The sequence below is a fragment of the Ammodytes marinus genome, assembly GCF_949987685.1.
Source record: "Ammodytes marinus genome assembly, chromosome: 4".
Lineage (NCBI taxonomy): Eukaryota > Metazoa > Chordata > Actinopteri > Uranoscopiformes > Ammodytidae > Ammodytes > Ammodytes marinus.
Genome location: NC_137233.1, coordinates 24484690 through 24509284, shown reverse-complemented (window position 1 = coordinate 24509284; position 24595 = coordinate 24484690). Strand labels below are relative to the sequence as shown.

At 41.5% G+C, this 24595-nt stretch overlaps 1 protein-coding gene across 1 annotated transcript; it reads left to right on the top strand.

The window, feature by feature from the left end:
- Positions 1-111: 111 nt before the first annotated feature.
- stimate (STIM activating enhance) lies at positions 112-20318 on the top strand. Its single transcript, XM_080026123.1, has 8 exons — positions 112-1028; positions 3061-3109; positions 3210-3305; positions 3435-3556; positions 4125-4237; positions 9823-9900; positions 10971-11114; positions 17276-20318. Exons 1-8 carry the CDS (start codon positions 803-805, stop codon positions 17387-17389), a joined length of 942 nt encoding a protein of 313 aa, XP_079882249.1. The 5' UTR covers positions 112-802; the 3' UTR covers positions 17390-20318.
- The last annotated feature ends 4277 nt before the right edge of the window (positions 20319-24595 follow it).

The following is a 24595-nucleotide window of genomic DNA, read 5'->3' as shown; positions in this document are numbered from 1 at the left end:
ACTCCGGTGTTTTGTCATACATTTCCCAACATGCCATTCGTGGCTACGCAGGTCACATGACTCAACGTCTGTCAACATGATGCTGCACTGCTGGGCAGGGAAGCAGCTGGATGAGCGAGAGCCGTGACCTGCAATTATTAATACACAATTTATTTATACTATACAGGCGAGCTGTTTTACATGCATTAGAGTCGAGTGGAAGCGATGCACGTGCTGTTTTCCACGTCTGCAAGGGAAAAAAAAAGTTTGCTAGCCTAGCTTCCGCTTATGAGTAGTTAGCTTGGAGAGCTAGCTAGATGTTTAGGTAATGCTAGCATCTCAGACGCTAGGTACGTCTGTATGTCGGGTGATTTTCTGCTCTCAATGGATGGCTTTTGCCTTTCTGAAGAGCTATATGCCGTTTAGCTGCTGTATCGCCTACAAATGTTAGCTCACAAACTCAAGCTCGCGCAAAGAAACTGTATCCTGTTCTGCACGGACCTTTAGCTCTGATTTATAATGTTGCAGCTCTGGTTAAAAGCGTGTACACGAATCGGTTACAGCTTCATAGTACGGTAGTACAAGTAAAGTAAGCCTTTCTTCCGTTATGACCAAACGGTAAATGGCTGGGTGGAGGTCTGTAGCCGGAGAATGAGTTCTCGTTTGGGAGGAAAAGGATGTCACCATCGTTCACCTGTCCAGCTTAACAAATCGATTAGCTGACCAACAACTGCTGGAGAAGAGCTGGGGAGCTCACGGGTTCTGTGTGAGGGGTGACTGTGTTTGACTTTATTAATTAAGTCTCGACCAGCTCTTCGGTCGCATGGCTGTTGATCGTGGTGCCAGCATGCTGTCCCAGCTCGGAGACGGTTCACCGGCGGGTCCTGGAGGAGCAGGGCTGCCCGCCGTGGCCTTCACCAACACGTCGGTGTCCTCCAGCCCGACGGTCAGTACTGACAACCGTGGGTGCGAGAACGGCGCCTTAATGGACTCGTTTGGGATTTTCCTGCAAGGACTCCTCGCGATGGTGGCTTTCAGCACGCTGATGTGTGAGTATGTCCACCGGTCTGCTGTGTGTCAGATATCTGTCTCCTGCTGTTGATGGAGAGGACAATTATCCAATAGCGTCACTCCTATAATCTAATTGTGTTATTGATCCCGGCTGGTAAGCTCATGCTCGAGTCTATAACAGTAGCACAAAGCACTAAGTGCTTTTTGTCTTGGAAGACAACACTGTATCTGACTTAATCTCTTTTTGAAGTAGGCTGGTGGCTTGTGCTTGGAATAAAAGCTCTCTACACTAGGCCCCTGAAAGGAATTGGTTATTGTGTGTTGGAGGCTCAGTCAATCTGCAATAAGCGCCTCAGCTCCAATTCACTTGTCTTGTGCTTATTTCCAGAGAAAAACTAAATGTTCCAATACATTTAGAATGACTTTCTGCAAACGCATTACACCACGTCCCTACAGCTGCTTCATAGGAAAAAAAACAATAATCATTTATCTTTACCAAGAGTGGTTTGTTGGAGCCTGTATGTATGTATGCATTTCAAATACACAGGCCTACTACTACATTTCACAAACCTGATGTTTAACAACTGTTGTGGACTAAGCTCATTCTTGTTCAATTTCTTCCTGTGAATCCTCTGGACAGGTTTGTTTCCAGTCCAAATCTGGTTTAAGGTGGCTTTAGGTTAAGAAGAGAGGAGGTGTTGGCATTGGAGGAAGAACGAAGAATCAAACTAATATAAGGGTTTAGACCCACGCTTCCATCTAGGCAGCATTTGGCACTGCACTGATAACAGTGTGACATAATGGGCGCAGCCTCAGTTTTGTGTGTCCCTGCAGCCTCGCAGCAGTGAGGAATGTTCAGCATGTTAGTGCTCTTGTTTTGCTCCAGGCAGATCTCTGAGCAGAAGTAGTAGGTTGAGGCCTCGGCCTGCATTAACATCACACCCATCTGAGGCAGGGTGTGTTTAGTCTGAAGTCATACTTGTGCTCAGTGCACAACACTGAGGCCACAGCTCGCATAACAGTATAACTTGACATGGAAACACAAAATGCCTTTTTAAGTGAATGTTTTGGCAACAAGTCTGCAGTATTTAGCTAGTTTTGAAGGAGGATATTGTTTGACGTGCTCTCTGTGAAAAAAGGGGTTTGTGAGGAATCGCAGCTTTAAACAATGCGTTTAGAATCTGCGTCTGATGTTAGGAAAGTAAACCAGTGATAAAACATAATGTCCCAGCTGCCGTGCAGCTCTGTGTCATAGGAGAAGATGGCAGTGGGGGTGTCTTCTGGAAGACAAGTCACTATTGTGAAGAACAGCAAGAGCTCTATTTGTGTTGGACATGTCACTGCTGTCAATGTTGACCCTTCTTGCATTAAGACAGACTCTTTTATACACATGGATTAATCCAAGTGAAAACCCATAAGGCCCCAGAGTAGCAGTCATATTGACACAGCAGTAGTTGTTGTAGTTTCTTATTTACTTTATTACTACTATGTTATTTAAAGTCAGACTATGTCTATGCTTTTGATTATCCAACGCTGAAGAATTTTTGAGCCTTATCTACTTGTCCCTTTGGCCAACTTGAAAGAAACGTCTACATGTTTGTTAACCTGTCAGTGGTCTAAAAAGAAGGCTATCAGATAAATAATTTTACAGCTAGGGGTTAGGTTGTGGTTTTGATCACTTGTTCTGCTTCCGCTGTGACTAACAACATGTTGCCCTTGCTCAGTTCTTGTTCTTCATCGATATATTCAGCCTGTATCATGCACTCTGTCTAACTTCAAATCAAATGTCTGCCATGAGGTTTTCTTGTGTGATGATTTAGCTGCTCAAAAAGAGGATGTGTCAACCCTCCTTCCCATATCATAAACAAGGCAATATTTTCAGTTGGCCTAAACAACTAAATCATGTAAACGAAAGCCATTAAAATGCTCACTGGACTTTTGGCCGTTCATTGGTTGTTACTTCATAAAATACGAACAAAAGAGGTTCTGTTTGATTGAATCCGTGCTCCTCTGCTTTTGTATGAATGATATGTTTTTAAAATCCCTCAAATCTTTGTTTTTCCTCAACAGTGAAACGCTTCAGGGAGCCAAAACATGAGAGGAGACCCTGGAAGATCTGGTAAGGCGGCTGCTGAGCCATCTTAAAATCATTTCTCTGCAAAGCCATCAAAAGAGTCCCGCTGGAGTGCCTCGGAATCAGCTGTCCTGTTTCTCTGCAGGTTCCTGGACACATCAAAACAGGCAATTGGGATGCTGTTTATCCACTTTGCTAATGTCTACTTGTCAGACCTCACAGAGGAGGATCCCTGCTCACTGTAAGTCAATCCTGTGTGTAACTGGAGCTGATTCAGCATGTTACGGATAAACTTCCAAGAAACTTTGTTAACTCGAAGGACTGATCCAACCGTAGTTTTAAATAACATTCACTTGTCCTTTTCTGCCAGATACCTCATTAATTTCTTGTTGGATGCTTCGCTTGGCATGTTGCTGATCTATGCTGGGGTGAGAGCTGTCAGTGCTATTGTAGAGTGGAGGCAGTGGGAGTCTCTGCGCTTTGGAGAATACGGTGAGGAGTGTGAGTTAGTGGTATGGTAAATGAAGTCCATTTATAGCGCTATATCTCCGTTTATCACAGACTCAAAGCGCTTTACATTGTTTTTGTACACATTCACCCAGTCACACACATTCATACACCGATAGCAGCAGCTACCACGCAGGGTAGGCTTAGCACTAGGGTGCTAAGCTAACTAAGCTAACTATCGGGAGCAATTCGGGGTTCAGTGTCTTGCCCAGGGACACTTCGACATGTGGCGGGGAGACGGGGGATCGAACCTCCGACTCTGCACACCAGAGGCGAACTCCCTACCCACTTCGCCACTGCCGCCCCCAGTGTTGAAGTGGGAGCTCCAGCACATTCTTGAAATGCCTGTAATGCCCATTGGAGGGCAGTAGCAGCTCTCAGTACTGCAGTGCTGCAATGTCACTTCATGCATTGCCAGGGCCTTCTTTTGTCCCCAAAACAGTTTGTGTAACACCAGAGCAATGAAATCTAATATTGACATTGGCTATTTATCTGAATACCTCAGCACTTTATTAAAACTGTTATCTGTCTCTTTTCGTGTGTGTGTGTCTAGGAGAGCCAGTGCAATGCACAGCGTGGTTGGGCCAGTGTATCCTTTACATCCTTATCATGATGTTTGAGAAAGTCCTCATCATGCTGGTTCTCCTCATCCCCCAGTGGAAGAAGGTCAGAAAAATAGTAATTTTTGAAAGATTGCAGGTGAAATAAGTGCCTGTTCATGTTGCAAAGTCATGTTAAGTTTTAGACAAATAGTAAATATTTAAAATATTGCAGCACTCTATCCCATATTTTGAACCTATCTGCATTATATATTTTATTTTCCATGAAAAACAACACACACATACGTAATATATGGACTAAATGGAGCAGCAACCCTGCCTCTCACTCACCATGCTCCGCTGTCAGCTACCTTCACTTTTCCTGTTTCTATAATTTGTAAATATTTGGCAGTTTTTGCTAATGTCGAGCAGTGTTTCCCCTATCATTATACAGGCCTGGCGGGCCCGCCAGGCCAACGGCTGGCAAAAAAAAAAAGTTAAAAAAAATAAAAATATATATATATATATATATATATATATATATATATATATTAATTTTTTATTTATTTATTTATTGTCTGCGCGGCGCGATGCACGTGTGCATTCGGAGCGCACATGTCAAACAGGGAAACTGGCAGGAGCATGACTAGCCAGCAGACATTACACTGGAGATATTTAGGACTCAATAATATGGAGTTGAACAGGAAAAAGTGCTGAGCAAAACTTAGAAAGCTAAAGTCGCTACGTCGCCGTGGCAACCAATCTGTATCAACAGCTGAGACAGTGCAGCAAGTTATCTTGAAAACAGCAGGTTATTGTAGCCATACAAGCTTTATTTTTTGATATTTTCAATGCTACTTTAGTTTTATGTTTTAAATTGAGAACTAGGCTACATGAAATCTAATGGTCGGAATACGAAATTTGGCTTATTTTGATTGATAGGCTAATCATGATGTGTAGCCTAGGTTAATTCATTTATTTTAAATTAATATTTGATAAATTAAAGGAAATGTTTCATGATCCAGATTATTCCAGAAATTAATATTAGACAGGACATACCTGTCTATATTAGGTCTTAGTGTTTATTGTATTTTATTTTCATATCCATGTGTTTTTCTTCAATAGTTTATATGGCTTGTGTCTCCAAATTATTCCAGAAAATTGTTTTAGGCAGGACATATATGACAGCTGTTTACAGAGCAAAAAAAATAAAATCAGATTTAGCTTCTCAAAGTGCACCAGATTGATGCATTTAACTTTAAAAAGTTAAATGTTTTCTTCCGCAGGGGCATGCCCACTAGAAGGTCCATACTCCCCCAGCAGTCTCAAAAAATCCTGAGGGGAAACACAAAATGTACAAGGCATAACCCTATGCCCTAATTTGTAGCGGGTTGTCAAAAGAGGCTCATCCATAATACGGTTACTTTTGGTCAATTTCTACTAGAAATTTGGTATGCACGCCGCGCGCATACTCTTTATCAGCTTTTACCACCGGGCCTAAAAAAAATTCTAGCGGAAACACTGCCGAGTATTGTTAGGCTGGCACCGCCAACCTACCTACTTCCGCTCAATTTTAATTTCCCTTCAGTAGTCAGTCTGGGTCCGAGGTATATTCGCGGGTTTTCTAGGGCAGATTTTTTGGCTGGCCAATCAGCGAACAGAGGGAGTGGCTGAGAACTGGATGGGTGGGAGGGGGAATGTTTTTGCATGTATGCATATCTCTGGGTGGGGGGTGTGGGGGGGGAGTTGTATTAAGTACTTTGTGTTACATTTGATTGTATGAAAAGTGCTATATAAATATAGTTTGATTGATTGATTGATTGATTGATGTGTTCATGTTAAGATGCTCTGTTAGTACAGCACTCAAGACTCATAAAGAGGTCCGACTAGGAATCGAACCTGGCCATGGCGGTGAGAGCAATAAAGCCTAACTACTAGACTACCAGGGATCTTGTGGAGGATCTGCTCTGAAAAATGTTTTTATGTGACAGAGGAAAGTTGTTGTAGTGTTAAAATCTTTATTTACAGTTTTTTCCGATTGCTAAAGCACAGTGGGCACAACTAAAACCTCATGTGCAAAACTCTTAACACAGTGCGCACTACAGAAGTCCATGTGTTCCAAACTGTGTTTCATTTCTCATTCATTTCACACAAAATGCATACAGAAACCTCATTGACCAAAACTCAAGAGCTCTTCTACCATTCATAATGAACAACCTGCAAAACACTGTGTATTTCTGGCAAAATGTTCAATTGCTAAGACACTGTTTTCAAAACTCTTAGGAACACATTCAAAACAAAATATTGGATTCTAAATTTACCTTATTGAAATTGTGGAAGAATATTACCAAGAATATTACTAATATGTAAAATAAATTGCTTATTGAATTTCAGCTAAAAGCACAAAACTTGAAAATTAAATATTCAAATTTTTTTTTTAATTATCCGCCAGGATAGAAATCAAGGGCAAGAAACTGTTTTTGTAGTTGTCAGGGTTAATGTGGCGTTCCACTGAATCACAGACTGGTTTGCTGCCCTAAACATACCTCCATACAGTGAAAAAAGAAAATACATGTAAGATATGTTGTTTATCACTGTAAAATGTGAGGCTCAATGCTGAAGATAGGGAGGAACCTAACAGTTCTCACCCACTCTGTATGAGAGATTATACTCTATTACATTTTGTTTTTTTGTTTTTCGTATGTATTGCACAAAAGGAAACTCTTGAAACCAAACCTTACACTCCCTTTTCAAAACAGTTTTTAGCATCAATATGATACACACATGCACCATTTGAATTACTCTTTCAAAGCAGCAACAGTATACATGGATGTGCTTTATGCAAAACACAGATGTTTTTAGAACTTTGTAAGGTTTTTGAATTTAAAAATATCTTTTTATATCTTATCTATATTGTATATCTTTTTTAAACAGACTTTTTGAAATATTGATATGCTAGCCTACTGTAAAGTTTATCTAGACACATGAAAATAAAAATAGAAAAGCTTCAAAAAGCACATTGCCTTATCCACATCACATGCAATGCCATCCTCTGACTAGCAAGTAGTAAAATATTGCCTGTTGTCCAGTCCAAATGTCCTAGTTATGGAGCTACTGTGTAGCAAGTCAGGTTGGACTCACTCAGGCCATGAGATACTGAATCAAATTGCTCTGTTTTCATTTACTCTTGTTTTACCTAAACAATATGGTACGGTCAAATGGAAATATGTTACTCTTACAGTATTTTCTAATGAAAGTGTTTTATTTGAAATCCCTTAGATCATTTATACCTCAAAGATTTTAAATATCAAAAGTTCATCTTTTATGTTTTGCTGCTTGTTGTTAGTGTTTTTTAAGTCTGTGTGTTGTGTGTGTCAATGTGTGTTTTTCATTGTAACATGTTGCCAGTGTTTTGCACCGGTGAGCTTGTTTTGAGACATGTATGAAGAGTTTTGTTGCTGTGAGTGACTTTTAGAGGCAAAATGAACTGAATTGCACTGATGGGTTTTAGTGATGAACACTGTGTTAAGAGTTTTGCACTTGTGGTTTCAGTTGTGCCCACTGTGCTTTAGCAATCGGAAAAAACTGTAATAGTGGTACTGGTCCACACAAAACTCATAAGCATTAACACTAACTATACATTACTCTCTTGAACATGATAATGAGTCCCTTTTAAGCACCTAGAATGAATACAGAAATGTTTGCCTAATTGTTCGTATCAAATGGTAATAGCTAGTTTAACTTTATCAGAGTCAAAATAGTTATTTTGATGTCTTTTCTAATTTCCTGATGAAGGCACAAGATCTGTCAAACCAATAGTCTGTTTACACTTTAGGGATATACCATAGTCAGTGTGCTCAGTCCTTCCCCTTTAATGTGTAGGTTTTATACATGTTTTATAGTCCACTTTTTTGTATTGTCCATCATTTATATATGGCCTGTTCTACCCACCAGTGCTCAGAACATAAACTCTGAGGGTGTATTCACACATGCCGTGTTTAGTTCAGTTGAAACAAACTCAGATGCACTTCCGCCTTCGGTGCGCATCTTTCAGACAGGTGTGAATACAGCAATCGCACTCGGGGGCGGACCAAACAAACGCTCCGAGACCCAGTTGAAGAGGTGGTCTCGATGCGCTTCAAAACGCACTCTGCTGCAGTTCGTTTGTGGTGTGAATTTGGCCGGACTCGATCCGACCCAATTGCAGGAAGCACTGTGACTTTTCTTTTTTAATAAATCGCTGTCAGCTTCACATTATAGGAAAGTGTTGTTGTCGCCATTGTTAGGAAGATTAGTTGTGGTTTAACCGGGAGCCCCGAGCGAATATATTACATTTGATAGACAGGACGCGTAAACATGCTGATATGTTCAGCGATCAGATGAAGGAGAGGGGAGCGTCTCCCGCACAGTGACAACAGGTTCACGCTGCGCTTTGTATGAAGTGCGTGTTTTTACTTTGCATCCCATGTTACGGTACCGTCAATACTATCCCTGTGTCAGTTTGGAGCTGAGCCGCGCCAAACTCACACCCAGCTGACACACTGCTAAATCAGCTGTGTGTCAGCTTGAGCCTATTCCTCGCGAGCCGCGCGTCCAGCAGCAAAAATACAGTAAATATTATGTTTCACATCGTAGGCTACAAGCCACACATTGACACAGGCCTACATATTATAACCATATGAAACAACACTAATTTTATGTTTTTTGTATTTTATTTATATGCTAGATGTAGGCCTATTTATTTATTTATTTGTTATTTTTAACCCCATATCGTATCAGTTCTCTTCTCAGCTTCTCTCCACCCCAGAATGTCTGTCCAATGAATGAATGACCTCAGATCATGTGTGGTTTTGCTTCGTGATGCTGGTTCACTTGCAAAAGGGGCAATATGAAAGTGGACCACACCAAACAAAAAAAATCTAAACTCTTTTTGGTCTGGACCAAAGCAAGTGAACTAGCGGACTTTCCCAGTGTGAATACACCCTGAGAGTCAAAAGGTATCGGGAAAACATCTCGGTGGAATATACCAGCTCCTCTAGCTTAGGATTGTCTCATTGCTTCAACAACAACAAAAACATGGAAATGACTACATTTTCGTTTTGAGTAAATAATCACACTAAGAGCATACTATAACGTCATCCTTAAAGTGAAGCATAGATTAGGGATCATCATGATTGGTAGTTGTTTTGCTGCTAATTGAGACAACAGTGTACTCAAAAGTATTAAAATAATTTTTACAAGTGTAAGTTTCAGAATAGCTTTGAGTTATCTAATGCTTAATAGAAGTTGGGACTTCAACATGGATGGCTGTGACACAAGATATTTCATGTTTCATAATAGTGACGGTCAGTCTTCAAATATGTTAAGATTATGTGACATGAACTGAAGAAAGCCATTGATGAAAGACATTACTGAAATTTGAATAGTTTTTAGCTTGGATATCCCTTCTGCCCAATGTGGAGATGAGACCAATGCATGCAGGAAACATTTGACTTAGGTCACTACTTTAAAATAGGGTCTAGTAAGTGTTAGGGCTAGCTTTCTATTTTCAACTTGACTTTTAATGTTCTGGCAAATAATTCAATAAAAACAGCAAGAAACATGCACATTTCATAACTTAATAATTATGTATAAAATGAAAAAAAAAATCCCTTGTATATGATGTAGGTGTGTTGCTGTGTATGCTTATGTCTGTTCTTCTGTGTGTTGCAGCTAGCTCTCCTCAACCCTATAGCTAATCCTGAACTGGAACTGGCCATCGTCATGCTCATTGTTCCTTTCTTCATCAACGTAAGTCTGCCATTACTATGTGTAATCTATACAGCTGTAATATCAGGGTGCAAAGAAAAGCACCCTGATATTACAGCTGTCAAGTGAGATGCTGTCATAGGTTACATTATGTTTGTTCTAGGGCTGTCAAACGATTAAAATTTTTAATCAGATTAATCACAGGATTCTGTGGATTAATAACCATTAATTTTACCATTCGAAAAATTCGAATTTTCTCTGTATATTGTTGTATCAACGGAAAGATAAATGACAGAAGGTGGATATGTACATTTAAAATTAGTAGGCTATGTTTATTAATTGAAAATTATGGTTTTAATACTGAAAATAAATTTAAACCAAACCATAATTCAATTGGTCTGTCTCTTTACTATGTCTTTGGGCAAATATAGGATAGGCTATAGAATGCCATTTATTTGGTGAACCTATAGGTTGTGCATTCTTAAATACAACTTGATTACAGTCCGCGGTGTGTGTGTCTGTGCGTGCGTGTGTGCGAGCGTGCGTGCGTTTGTAGACGCGACCACATCCTAGGGGACTGTTCATTTGTGCCAGGAAGCCGACGTTATGTTGATGTCTACTCACACACACCTCTGAAAACTGCAGACGTTTGTGTCCTCGCGGGCTCTGAACAGAGTGGACAATGTTTCTCCTCCTGTTGCTCCCGACATCAACTGCCAGCCGCGGCAGTTGATTTTATTTACTATCTATGCCCCCGACACAGACGTGACCGTTAGCAGTTTAAAACTTTAAAACAAGGCACGGGCTAATGTGCTGCTATGTTTGGCCGCGCGCAGCTACTGATCCTGGGTTAGCCACAACGTTAGATGACTGTAGTACAGAGCCGGTGGGATGTACGGGGCGGATCATTCTGCGCATGCGTTAAAAAAATTAACGCCGTTAATTCCAGAAATTAATCACCCTGCGTTAACGCGTTCATTTTGACAGCCCTAGTTTGTTCATATGGTAGCCATTGTCTTGTGTGTATATGAATGTAAAAAACGATGTTACAGTGTTGGTGAATAACATGAAATGATTTCTGTTCATCATCATAGCTTGTGTTCTTCTTTTAGGCTCTGATGTTCTGGGTGGTAGATAATTTCCTAATGAAAAAGCACAGGACAAAAGCAAAGCTCGAGGAGAGAGAGGAGGACTCACGGGGGAACAGCAAGGTGCGCTACAGACGAGCTCTGTCCCATGATGACTCTGAGTCAGAGGTAAGTCTCATTGTAATAACACAGCTGTAAGACACATCAGCTGAATAGTGTCAGTCTTTATTAATAAAACACAGTTGATCAACAAACAAGACTTCAGAGTTGACCATGTCAATACGAAGTGAATAGGAATTGGCACAGATGTAGCACACAGCCTCTCCCCTCTTTATTTACTCTAAAAGGCCTCTCGTGAGTTTCTGATACTCTGTCTCAGTATGACAAGCTGTTCCTGGTCTCCTGTACTGAATGGCACCCTGGTATGGACAGGCTTATCTGGTGGTAGTCCAGCACAACCTCAGTCTGAAGATAAACAGCTGTTACAGTCGCCTAGGTCATGGTCCCCAGTTATTTTATAAGCTTGTTAATCAAATGAGCCCAATCCAGAGCTCTGCTCCACACACACCACACAGGTGTGTCTGATGTCTTGTTTACATGTTAGAATGTAATGCAGCCCTCTGAGTCTAAAATACCACAGTGTTTCTGATACCGAATTCTTGGAACCTGTAAAAGCAAGTTCCCTGACCGGGAATCAAACCCGGTGGTGAGAGCGCCGAATCCTAACCACTAGACCACCAGGGACATCTGTGAATATGGCCATTTAAAAGTTGTTGAAATACCACATTACTGCCGTTAGAGGTGGTAGTGGTGCACAGAAACCCCATTATTCTTCCTGAGTCAAGAGAAACTGTTGGGAATATCTAACTTATTATTCTTCTTTAACTAAGATGAGGACAAACATTAGTCCAAACAAGTGTTTTTGCACAGTTAATGCTGTAACTTAAGCAGTGTGTTCATTCTGAACCTTAGCTTGCTCATGAATAACTTGTAACCAAAGTGAAATAAAGGGCTACTAAATCAATGTTGTTTAGGGATGCAATTGTATGTTTTCTCCAGTAGAGGGCGCTTGACACTGTGTCATTATATTGTGTAAAGTGGCACGTGAGGTCCTCATGCCACTTTTGCTTGGGTCACATTTAGTCGCAACACCAGCAGGTGCACTGCAAACGAGCAGATTAATTCAGTCATATAATTCGTATTTGTGAAAAAAGTTGCTCTTTTATTAGGTTACGTTCTGAGACGGAAGATAACTCCTGTGAGTTATTAATGTCTTTAAAGTTTGAAACTCCGGTGAGTAGCACGTGTCACATGCTAATCTGTTGTGTTTCTTGGAGAGAAATATGTCCCATGCTAATTAGGCCTCTTACTTAAAAAACGGAATTACAAGAAGGATTTCCAATGTTTCACTGTACTTTGGTGCACATCATGTCCTTGTGTAATCTTTAATGTTTTAAATATGTTGCTAAAGCTAGGCAAGCGGCTAATCAATATTGCTGGTTGTTGGAGATATAATAATGCGCTACTGCTGCGCTAAATGTTAGCTAATGCTAATAGTTAAGATAATTGCTAATTGTAAATGCAGTAGGCCTATTCTTAGTGACATAGTGGTGAGCACTTCACCTATTTTCTTGATACTGAAGCACTCTGTTTAGCTGAACATTTTGTGTAGTGTGATTTAACGTATTATGGTTGTTAAAATGCACTTGTGAAGTGAAGCAATAATTTGATTAAAGCAGCTCCGAGTAACATTTAAATATCTTTTAAACAGCCTCATGTTTCCTCACATAATCATAAATTACCTTTAACAGCAAAGGAGACCATCAGTGCAAAGAAAGACGTTTTTATATAGTTTTTATTACTGCGTTTGGTCTGGTCGCACACCCAGTCCGATTTTCGGTTCACGCGTGCAGGCTCTATGGTCACATCCGTTCTGGTCGCAGATTTCAGTGTGGCGCAACAACGCGATTTGAGAAGCCTATCCCTCCAGGTGAAGGAAGGGGAGCGGGAGCCTTGTTTGAGACAGTTATTTGTCGTCATAATGACTGATAACGGGGCTGAACCATCAAAGAAAAAAGAAATGCAATGAAGAAAAGTGAATCTTCCTGCAGCACGGAACAGGCAAACGGCCCTAGTGTGAGTGCGCCCTAAGGCCCTGTTCTCACGGTGAAAACGTGAGTTTTCCCGTTTTAGTTTTTTTTTAAAAACCCTGTTCAGACACAATTTATCTGACATCTTCACCCGTACACATGTTTTCAGAGGAAACGGGACGAAATCGATGTAGTAAGCATGCCAGGCCAGCAGTTGGCGGTACAAGGTTCTGGGTGCATCCGGTGTCGGCTGTAAGAATTGAATAAAAAGGCGCGCCTGCGCAAGAACGATTATTTTTCTCAGCTCTGTGAAAAACAACAACAAACATGGCGACCAGTTTTGTTAGGAGCGATTGTCGTTGTAGGCACGATAACAAACTCATCAGCAACAGCACAGCGAATACAGCTCGGTGATCCGCCATTGTTGTTGTTGTTTTCCAACTGGCGCACATGGACCTACAAAGACGGCGCATGCCCATTTATCTCCAAACGCAATGCGCATGTGTGAGGGTGGAGCCTTGGCGTCAGTGTTACCAGGGGAAATGGTTTCGGTGTTTACAAGAAACCAAAACCGTTGTGTTTTCCAAAAAATCCTCCCTGGGAGGTGATCTCAAAAACTTGCGGTTTCATGCCTGCGTTTGCTGTTTTCATGTACATGATATAGTGCAGCCGCGGGAATTTTTCCGCGTTTGCACCGTTTCGTGTTGCCGTGAGAACAGGGCCTAAGTATCATGTTAAAAGTGTGAAATATTAAATATTTGTAGGACAATTATAAATAGAGAAATGTTCAGTAAGAAAAGTGGGTTAAATTTATTTTTATATTTTTCTAAAATACCTTGACACATGTTAACTCATGATTAATTCTTTGTTAAAACACAACACTGTCAATTAGGAAGGTTAATGGTTTACTGACCCTGAAATCTTTTTTGACAGGTCAATGGCCACAGCAGGTAGGCCTACAGTGTTGCAAAAAAAAGGACCAGCAGAAGTTGTCACATGTGCATTGCCCAGCGATAATATATATATTTATAAACACAGTGTTCATACTGTCATTAACATAATTTGTATTTCTCGTCAGAGGGCCACATGTCTGAAAGGTTTTAAATGTTAAATAAATGTCAAGCTTGAAGGTAGTTCAACGTAAGAATGGTAAATTTTATGCAAACAAATGCCAGCCTCATGGTTTGTTTCACTTCCTGCTTGCGCGCTGCAGCTGGACACAGAGAGCATGCTCTCAGGCACACTGCAGTGGGGGATGGGCTGTGCTGTGCTGAAAGATGAATTGGTTTCTGCAGGGGGAGGAGTGTGTGGCGGGCTAGTGGCGCAATGGATAACGCGTCTGACTACGGATCAGAAGATTCTAGGTTCGACTCCTGGCTAGCTCGTTCTTTTCCTTTCCTTATTATTACTTTTTGTCTTTAGGCTGGTATTGTAGCATTCGTGAATGTTAAAAGGTGCACTATGCAGTTTCTGGGGAAGGGGTTTTGATCACATCTGCAGAGCCTGTAGTTATTTTACAAAACATATTTTTTCTAAATGCAATTCTTAGTATTGAATAACTCTAACAAACGTTTCAGGTAGCTTTCTAGCTTCACAAAGTGGTCAAGGGATCCAATTTTCCTGTGAGGGTTTTTTTTTTATTCAGTTATGAGAATATATAGTCAAAACCATAATTATTCATACCCCTGGCAAATTTTGACTTAGTTACTTTTATGAAACCAGCAAGCTTTTTCTTGATTGGAAATGACTAGGCTTCTCCCAAAAGATAATAAGACGATGTACAAGAGGCATCATTGTGGAAAAAAATATTTTTCAGCTTTTTATTAACATTTGAACAAAAATGGGCATGTCCAAAATGATTCATACCCTTCTCAATAGTCAATAGAAAAGCCTTTATTGGCTATTACAGCAATCACACGCTTCCTATACAGTGTTTCCCCTAGAATGTTTTTTAGGCCCGGTGGTAAGAGCTGATAAAGAGTATGCGCGCCGCGTGCGTACCAAATTTCTAGAAGAAATTGGCCAAAACGAACCCCATTTGACAGCCCGTTAAAAATGAGGGCATAGGGTTATGCTTTCACATTCAGTACGTTTGTACTGTACATGTGGTGTTTCTCACAGGATTTTTAGATCCTGCTGGGTGAGAATGGACCTTCTAGTGGGGGGCCCGGGGGCATGCCCCTGCAGAAGAGAACCTTATCCTTTTTAAAGTTAAATGCATCAATCTGGTGCACTAATTCTGTGCTCTGTAAACAACTGTCATATGTCCTGCCTATAACAATTTTCTGTAATAATTTGGAGACACAAGCTATGCAAACTATTGAAGAAAAACACATGGATTTCAATAAAAAACAATAAACACTAAGATCTAATATAGACAGGTCCTGTCTAGTAGGCCTACTCATTTCTGGAATAATCTGAATCACCTCACCTTGAAGCTAGCCTATTGAAACATTTTCTTTATTTTTTTTATGCAAATAGCCTTGTTGAAAATAAATTAATTAACATAGGCTACACATCATGATTAGCCTATCAACATGTGTGCTACATAAGGCAAATTCCCTATTCCGACCATTATATTTCATCTAGCCTATTCCTCAATTTAAAACATAAAAATAAAGTAGCATTGAAAATACAAAGAAATACAGCTTGTAGGCCTACACTAGCCTGCTGTTTTCAAGATAACTTAACAGTTAAAACAATAAATTAATATGTCCCTTGAAAATAAATGAATGCTTTTCTGAGAATGTCAAAGGCAGTAGCAGTGTGGCACTTCTGTAAACTTACTGAAACGAGTGCATGCCGTTTTTTTCTGCGTTGTCTCTGCTGTTGATACAGATTGGTTGTGTTGCCACGGCGACGTAGCGATTTTAACTTTCTAAGTTTTGCTCAGCACTTTTTCCTGTTCAACGTCCCTGTTACTGAGTCCTTACTATCTCCATAGAGCAGGCGCTGGTTTTATTTTTGCCATTAGTTCAGCGTTTGCTTGCTAGTCATGCTCCTGCTCATTGGCTTCCGTGTTTAAGTGCGCACCAAATGCACACGCGCATCGCGCCCGCCGTGCGCAGACTACACACACACAAGCAGACACACAGATCAGCTGATGGGATGATCAAACGAGAGGTTGTAAAGACAGGCGCACACGAGGGGTAGACCGACAGTGCCGCGCAGACGCTCGCAAATGATTATTACGGAATCAATGAGAAATTGATTAAAAAATATATATATATCTTTTTTTAAGTCAGGCTGCTGTTGGCCTGGCGGGGGGTCCCGTTGGCCTGGCGTCCCCGCCAGGCCTGTACAATGGTAGGGGAAACACTGCTATAATTGCCGGCCAGCTTTTTGCATCTATCCACTGGTATTTTTTTTTATTTTATTTTTTAAAGATATTTTTTGGGCATTTTTATGCTTTTTATTGATAGTGCAGAGAGACAGAGGTGAAATGGGGCAGAGAGGGGAGTGACGTGCAGAGAACGACCGCGGGTGGGAATCGCACCCGGGTCTGCTGCTGGGCCCGGGAGGGGGACGCCTTACTAACTGAGCTAAAGGCACCCCCTCCACTGGTATTTTTGCCCATTCATCTGAGCAATGAGCTCCAACTCTTTCAGGTTGGCTGAATATATATATCTGCCACTGTTGTTGTATTTGTTTACCATTTTGCTCAAGCTAATGCATGACTTAACCATGGACTTATCAAGAGCTATAAGCGGCAAAAGAGGTTTGTGCTTTAAAACATTATAATCATTGGGCTGCGTGTCATTTTTTAAGTATCTTTTTATTAGGATAAAAGTTGAGCAACGGTACATTCAGTGGTCAAATACATTCACATACATACGCACAAGAGGTCTTTGTATCATCAGTAGAATGCAAACCCACAACCAGGTCACCCTGCTGCATATGAATGCATATATGGGAACAAAATATTATTTATTGTGAGGTGAGAGATGGATCATCTAAACTTCCAACAGCAACTTGATCATAAATGGTAACAGTAGGAATTCCCAGTAATTTGGTATATAAAGAGATAATGTTTGTTCTGCAACACAAACATTGTTTCTCAGTTAAGCCTCCCACATTACAGAGACTTTTTTTTAAATTACTTGTAATTAGTTCCTGTAGTTTTCTTTTTTCGTCCATCTGTATGAAACCATGGTATGCCTCTTTAGGGTTACCTTGAACATGCCACCCCCTCAGCAAATTTCGCCTTATATTTGTCTGTCTCTCTTTCACCTTTCTTAGATCCTTTTCTCAGCAGACGATGAAATGGATGAGTCGGATGAGGATGATGTCCGTCGGCTTACTGGCATGAAGACCGTTAAAAAGAAAAAGCTTCGCATGGGGATCCCTGTTTGACCTATCTGCCTACCAGGACATTTCATCTGGTAGCTGTTCACCTCACAGGCCCACATATACATTCCCCTTTGCCACACACTCTGTATCAGCCATTGGCGTTGGCACAATATTAGCAAACATGGCTGCCCTTTGATGAAAGAAGAATATACTGTAACAGAATTCTCTTTGCTGTGGACTCCAGGAGGACTTCTGCTTAACCTGGGATTAAAATTGACACACTGGGAGATATTTCTTGCAGTTAAACAGGTACTTTCGATCACTCTTGTGTTTTGACATGGCACTTACCGTGGTAAGTGTTCAAAGACACTTTGAGTAAAATTGTTAAATCCTTTATGCACGTATTATATGAAAATGTTAACACTTGCTTCATACTGTTTGGACTTGGTCCAGGATGCGGTTGCCTGGACAGATCCCTAAATAGCCGCAAAGGAGCCAAACTTCCTGCAAACAATACTGGACGAGAAGTCGGCTGCATTCGATGGTCTCACATTTCCTCTAAAGTGATTGTATTCGTTATGTAGATTCCATGTAAACGTTGTTCTTTGTTTTCCCCCTGTGGATGTACCACCAAGGCCTGGTTTGTATGTGAGGGTGTGTGCAGTTGGACAGACCTCAGATTTAGAGGAAAAATTATGTCCGTGTTGAGTCACAGTATGGATGCAACTTTTAAGACTTTCCAGCTAAGTTAAACACTTAACTGCTGCATATCTCGTATGTAATGTTACTTGTGTCAAAGGGAGCACATTAATGCTTGCAGAAACCTTCTATTGGTTTTAATCTTCTGACTGAGTCCTTTTAACTGTTACGCCTGTAGGACTGCAAGCCCCACACTACAACTTCCATTCTGTACACACAAGACTGCAGTCCGTTAAACTGATGTTCTCTGAACTTGTGTTTTTCTTTCAATGTCTTAAGTTTTCTTTTAAGTTGAGTGGTATTTTTTTAGGCCAAAAAGGTGACTATGCTTGTTCCAAAAGTGTTCTTTATTCCTTCACTCCAAAAAGGGAGACAAGATATCTTGCACAATTTCCCATTCACCAAAACCTTTATCTTTCCTTTTGTGTTTGTGTGGTATTTCTTTTTGTTACAATAATGTGCCTGAGTGTAATTACAAGCGGGTGTTTTGTTGGTTTGATTTATTTTTTGTGACAGTTTTATGACAAGCTCAAGACCTTCAGGCATGGAGAAGCATTCAGCAGGCTCTGATGTGAAGAATTTGACATGCGTAGACCTCTAAACTGTTAAGTGACTGTGGACCAGGTGTGTGTGTGTGCGTGCGTGCGCGATGCATGTGCTATAGTGTGCATAGTTTTTTGACTGCTGTCCCTCTTTAAAGTTAAAGGAGAGTGACAGAAAGTGTGACTGTGATAGGTACTCCTGATTATTTTATGAGGATGTTTTTGACATGTTTGCAAGGTATAGCTGACTGTGCATTTTAATGTGGGAAAGCACAGTGTCTTGCAGCTGTTAAGGTAACTCATAAGGTGCGAACACACTGCACACCGCGCGGCGAGTTTACATAGAAAGTCAATGTATTTTGCGCACAACCGCCGCGCCGCGGAGTGCAGTGTGTTCGTACCTTTAAGCTAAACCAGGGGCCTGTTGCATAAAACTAAGATAAGGGATTAACCTAGGATATTTTGGTTATCCATCCGGTTGCATAAAAGCGGAAAGACATAAATTACCATGGAGATTTATCCTTTACGTTTAGCCTGGTCGCCTTATTCTGTTGCCTGATTGGTTCAGCCAGCTGTCACTCTGATCTGAAATTAAGGTGTTTAACAGTAATTCCATGATCTTCTGTGTACTGCTTTATTTTCATTAGCCTGTTTTAAAGTACCACATAAAAGACTGCCTTGTCATTTAGTTAAATAGTTCTTCCTTTTCTTGTTTATTTAACATGAACAATTTATAATTAACTTAATTATAATTAGATTAAGATGAAATTGTATAAATTATAATAATTTATGTGATAGTCTGTTCATATTGCAGGCTATATTTATACAATTGATTATCGAGGGCAGATGACGTTGCAAATGTGGGTCAAATAAATTTACTTTGTACTTAACACCATATACAGTTGCGTCTAAAACAAAATTGAATATCAGTGAAAAGTTCCTTTTTTCGGTAGTTTAATTCAAAAAGTGAAACTTAAATATATTCTAGATTCATTACACATGAAGTGAAATTAATCTAGAATAAAGATACTTTTCAGAAGGTCGACATTTCTGTATTATAAATCCTTTTTTTGATTGGTTTTATGTAATATTCTAATATTTTGAGATACTGGATTTTTTATTCAATGATCAATCAATCATCCAAAAAAAGGCCTGACATATTTCACTGTGTAATGAAGGAGTTACACTTTTTGTATGGACTTTCCATGATAATCTATTTTTTAGATGCACCTGCAGACAGCTCACTGTCAACTATTTTAGCATTAATCAATACAAGGGCTTCAAGATCATTCAGCAGAGAGTACATGTCCTGTATGAAATGAATAGCACCCTCACTTATGGTTTAAACTAGCGAGGCATTGTGGGAAAATGGGCCGTCTTTTCCATTTTTACATCAGTAAATCTGTTCGATCTCTGGGTCTACTTCTGAAAGCTGTGGGCTGGCACTTAACATAATTACTTACACCTGGCTTGACAAAGCAGCCCCTTTTCACCCTGGATTGGCGTTTATGCAACTGACTAATCCAAAGTGCCCAGGTTAGACTTTGTCAAGGCTGGCTTTATCAATCATCCTGGATATCTTTATTCCACATTTATGCAACAGGCCAGGAGACATCCCAGGCAAGTTATGGAGGTAAATTATCACGATGTATGCTTTTCCAATAAAGGATGTAATACACTACCTTGATAGCTGATACATTTATTAGTTTGTTGTTTTATGTGTAAATTATTGTAGTGCGAATAACTTTTATTGCCTTATTTCTGTGTGCATATGTTAATGAGGTACAAAATCCACATATTCTTATCGAATCGTCCATGTTTAATTATTTTCATTTTGTAGCCTATTCTTTTATTTCTGTATGTATTGCTTATCTATTCCGTATTTATTTTTCCTTTGTGTCAAATTTGTTTCGTGTTTTAGAACATCAGTGTTTTTTTCCGTACCATCATTACATTACATTTTATTTAGCTGACGCTTTTATCCAAAGCGACTTCCATTAAGTGAATTCAACCATGAAAGTACAAACTCAGAACAACAAGAATCCCACAAGTAGGCCTACTATAGCTTCAAATAAACCAAACTACAAAGTGCCACATGTAAGTGCTACATGGAGATGTATCAAGCACAATTTTTTTTTTTTTAATTGTCGAAGTGCAGTCTGAAGAGATGTGTTTTAAGGCTACGGCGGAAGATGTGTAAACTATCAGCTGATCTGATGTTAATGGGGAGCTCGTTCCATCATTGTGGAGCCAAGACAGCAAACAGTCGATTTAGTCGAGTGACTAGGTGACCCTCGGAGTGAGGGAGCAGATTGGCAGATGCAGAGCGCAGTGGACGAGATTGGGTGTAAGGTTTGACCATGTCCTGGATGTAGGCTGCCGGCTGGGCCTGATCCGTTCACTGCACGGTACGCAAGTACCAGTACCTTGAAGCGGATGCGGGCAGCTACTGGTATCCAGTGAAGGGAGCGGAGGAGTGGTGTAGTGTGAGAGAACTTTGGTAAGTTGAAGACCAGTCGAGCTGCTGCATTCTGAAGTAGACGGATAGCACATGCAGGCAGACCAGCCAGAAGGGAGTTGCAGTAGTCTAGGCGTGAGATGACAAGTGCCTGGACTAGAACCTCCACCGCCTTCTGGGGTAGAAGGGGACGGATCCTTCTGATGTTGTACAGTGTGTATCTGCACGATCGGGTAGTTGCAGCAATGTTAGCAGTGAGGGGGACTTGGTTAACGAGTGTCACGCCCAGGCTCTTAGCAGTCATGGTAGGGACTACCACAGAGTTGTCAATGGTGATATTAAGGTCAAGGGTGGGAGCGAACTTAACTGGAAGGAACAGCAGTTCGGTCTTGTCAAGGTTGAGTTTCAAGTCGTGTGTGGACATCCATTGAGAGATGTCAGTCAGACAGGCAGAGATTCGTTCCGCTACCTGTGTTTCAGTCTTGGGAAAGGAGAGAATGAGTTGAGTATCATCTGCGTAGCTGTGTTAGGAAAAACCACGTGAGTGAATAACAGAACCGAGAGAGTTGGTGTACAGACTAGAGAAAAGAGGAGGGGACCCAGGACGGATCCTTGAGGGACCCCAGTTGTGAGTGGACAAGGTTTGGACACTGATCCTCGCCACGTTACCCGGTAGGTGCGGCCATTGAGGTAGTATGTGAGCAGGGAAAGTGCAGAGCCTGAGACACCCAGGCCATGAAGTGAGGAAATGAGGATTTTGTGGTTTACCGTGTCGAAAGCAGCAGAAAGGTCCAGAAGGAAGAGGCGGGGAACTGGGAGGGTCAAGGAGATTAGAGAAGATAGAGAAGAGTTTTTTGGGGTTGGAAAAGGAGGATTGAATTTTGGTCTGATAGTGGTTCTCTCAGCACGCACTGAGTCAGACAACCACCGGGCTGGTGAGGACTGACGTATCTTCTGTGAGGTAAGAGGACAGAGAGAGTCAAGAGAGGAGGATAGAGTAGAGAGGAGAGTATCTGAGGCAGAGTTAGGATGCATGAGTGAGAAAGAGTTGGATAAAGGGAGGCTAAGAGAACAGATGAAACCAGAGAAGGCAAGGCAAGGCAAGTTTATTTATATAGCACAATTCAGACACAAGGCCACTCAAAGTGCTTTACAGGGGCAAGATTAGAATACATAAAACAGAGAAGAGGGAGAGAGGGTGCGAATGTTCCGACGGACAGGTTGTAACAGTCGGTTTTATAACTGTAGCGCCACTAGGTGGCGCCTCCCTTTGTTTGTTGTGGAATGTAATGTTGAACATGAAGAAGAAGTGCATGTGCTCCTCCGTTCTGCTACGAGTAACTATGCAGTCTACGAGTGAAGTCTCCTGTTTTTATATTGGTGTAGGCAGGAATCTCGGTTCCTGAACGCATGTATGCTTAATAGATATAGTGCCGTAGAGACCTGGCTTGATATGGTCAATGTGTAATAAAAGTACCGTGAGGAGAATCCCAAAAGTTGCCTACCGAGTCTTCATGCTAACCGGAGCTGTTGCTATCGGACCATAACCATAACCTGCACCAGGGGCCGTTTTCAGGGATGTTTGAAAGGAGGACGTCTAATTCCTCCTAGAACTCACCCAAAGGACCTGGTGGGCGGTAGATTACTACAATGTTTAATTGAACCGGATCAGTTACAGTCACAGCATGGAATTCAAAAGAAAGTGGAGTAAAGTAAAACTCCACATGGGGGTGATAAGCAGCCCTGTACCCCCACCTCTACCAGTGGGTCTGGGTGTGTGGGTGAAAGAGTAGGCAGAGGAGAAAGCGGCAGTTGTGGATGTGTTAAGGCTAGAACACACCGGCCCGATAATCGGGCGTCCGACGTGGTCGGAGAGTCTGGAGGGGGCGGGGAAACAAATCTGTTTAGTGTGTTCGGTGCACTAGGCTATCTATGGTTCGGTGACGTCGGCCGTCGTAGATGTCGTCGGGCTTCTTTTCAGCCGATTCAACATGTTCAATCGGCGTCGGCCAGTCTTTCAGCTGGAGCAATCTGATTGGTGGAGAGCTAGCCCGTCTCTGCTCTGCCACGGCAGCGGGGCAGATAGGCCTATTACTTTCACTTTTGTCAAACATGATTTAGGATGTTTAAACTTTCAACAGAATCGGAGAATGTTCGGATTGTTATGTAGGCTAAACACAATCAGCACACAACATTAGATTGTCCGTGCATGACGTTTTCACATGTTTTCAGAAATAGTCAAGGTAGTTTGGGCGGGGAGCGGACACAGGTGTGTGTGCAGCATGCATTCTCTCCGTTATAATGACGGCCTATGTTATGATAACAGCCTACTTAATTTCATCCGGCGCAAGTGCAGAACGTACGGCAAGTCAGTAGTAGGCTCGGTGTGTTCTTCGCACTTTTTTAACCGCGTCAGGGAGAATGGAGCTGCCTGAATCGGCAGACTCCCATTTCTGGCGACGGTCGGTAGTCGGACCGGTGTGTCCTGGCCTTTAGTGGGTGTAATCCAACTCTCAGTGAAAGCAAGGGATTGCTGGGTAGCAAAGCCCGAAATGAACTCAGTCTTATGTGAGGTAGAACAAATCTGATCAAACACGCGTTCCCTGACCTGGAATCTAAGGCCAGGACACACCGGCCCGATAATCGGGCGTCGGACATGGTTGGAGAGTCTGGAGGGGGCGGGGACACAAATCTGTTTGGTGTGTTCTTTTTTACAGCCGATTCAACATGTTCAGTCGGCGTCGGGCAGTCTTTCAGCCGGAGCAATCTGATTGGTGGAGGGCTCGTCCGTCTCTGCTCTGCCACGGCAGCGCAGCAGATATTAGTTTCACTTTTGTCAAACATGATTTAGGAAGCTATTGAAAACCAGTAGAACATTTAATACTGAAACTGAACAATCGGAGGCACAAATCCATTAAATGCAATCGAACCCATTTCTGGCTGCTGAAACCATGTTTTTACAAGAAAATTAGCTAGTTGTTCTAGACTAGAGACTAGCTTGAAAATAACCAAAAAGTTATCTGGTTGCATGTTGGTGCTATTTTATAACTGTGTTGCTTTTTGTTTCATCTGGCTGCATGTTGGCAGATGCAACTCATAAGTATAAGGTCCTCCACACTCTAGCTGCATGCATTATTGACCTGAAGACATGGATTACAGACAGTAACGTTCTAAGACCAACTTCACATAAATAAAAGTCTTCCCTGACGGGGAATCGAACCCCGGCCGCGGCGGTGAGAGCGCCGAATCCTAACCACTAGACTACCAGGGAGCCATGCACGTGTTTATGAATATTTCAAAAAATACTAAATGCTTTGTTTTCTTCAAATCGTAAATGCTTTGTTTTCTTATATAAAGTTGCATAGAACGCCACTAGATAACAGACATTAAGGTTCTAGGACCCACTTCACACACATTTTAAATAACTTCTTTCCTAACGGGGACCCGATCCGAACCCGCTAAACTCTCCATTAACTTTTCCAATTCATATATTTTTCGCCGCGGGCGCTGTTTCCCACCTTGCTGGGTAGGGGCAAGGAGACCCCGTTGTGGTTAGGGTAAAAGACGGCT

Bases quoted from the DNA above. Each gene is read 5' to 3' on its own strand.
- stimate (XM_080026123.1), top strand. From the start codon at position 803: ATGGCTGTTGATCGTGGTGCCAGCATGCTGTCCCAGCTCGGAGACGGT. The intron at 3,110-3,209 runs GTAAGGCGGCTG...GTTTCTCTGCAG, and splicing joins AGGAGACCCTGGAAGATCTG to GTTCCTGGACACATCAAAAC. The intron at 3,306-3,434 runs GTAAGTCAATCC...CTTTTCTGCCAG, and splicing joins GAGGAGGATCCCTGCTCACT to ATACCTCATTAATTTCTTGT.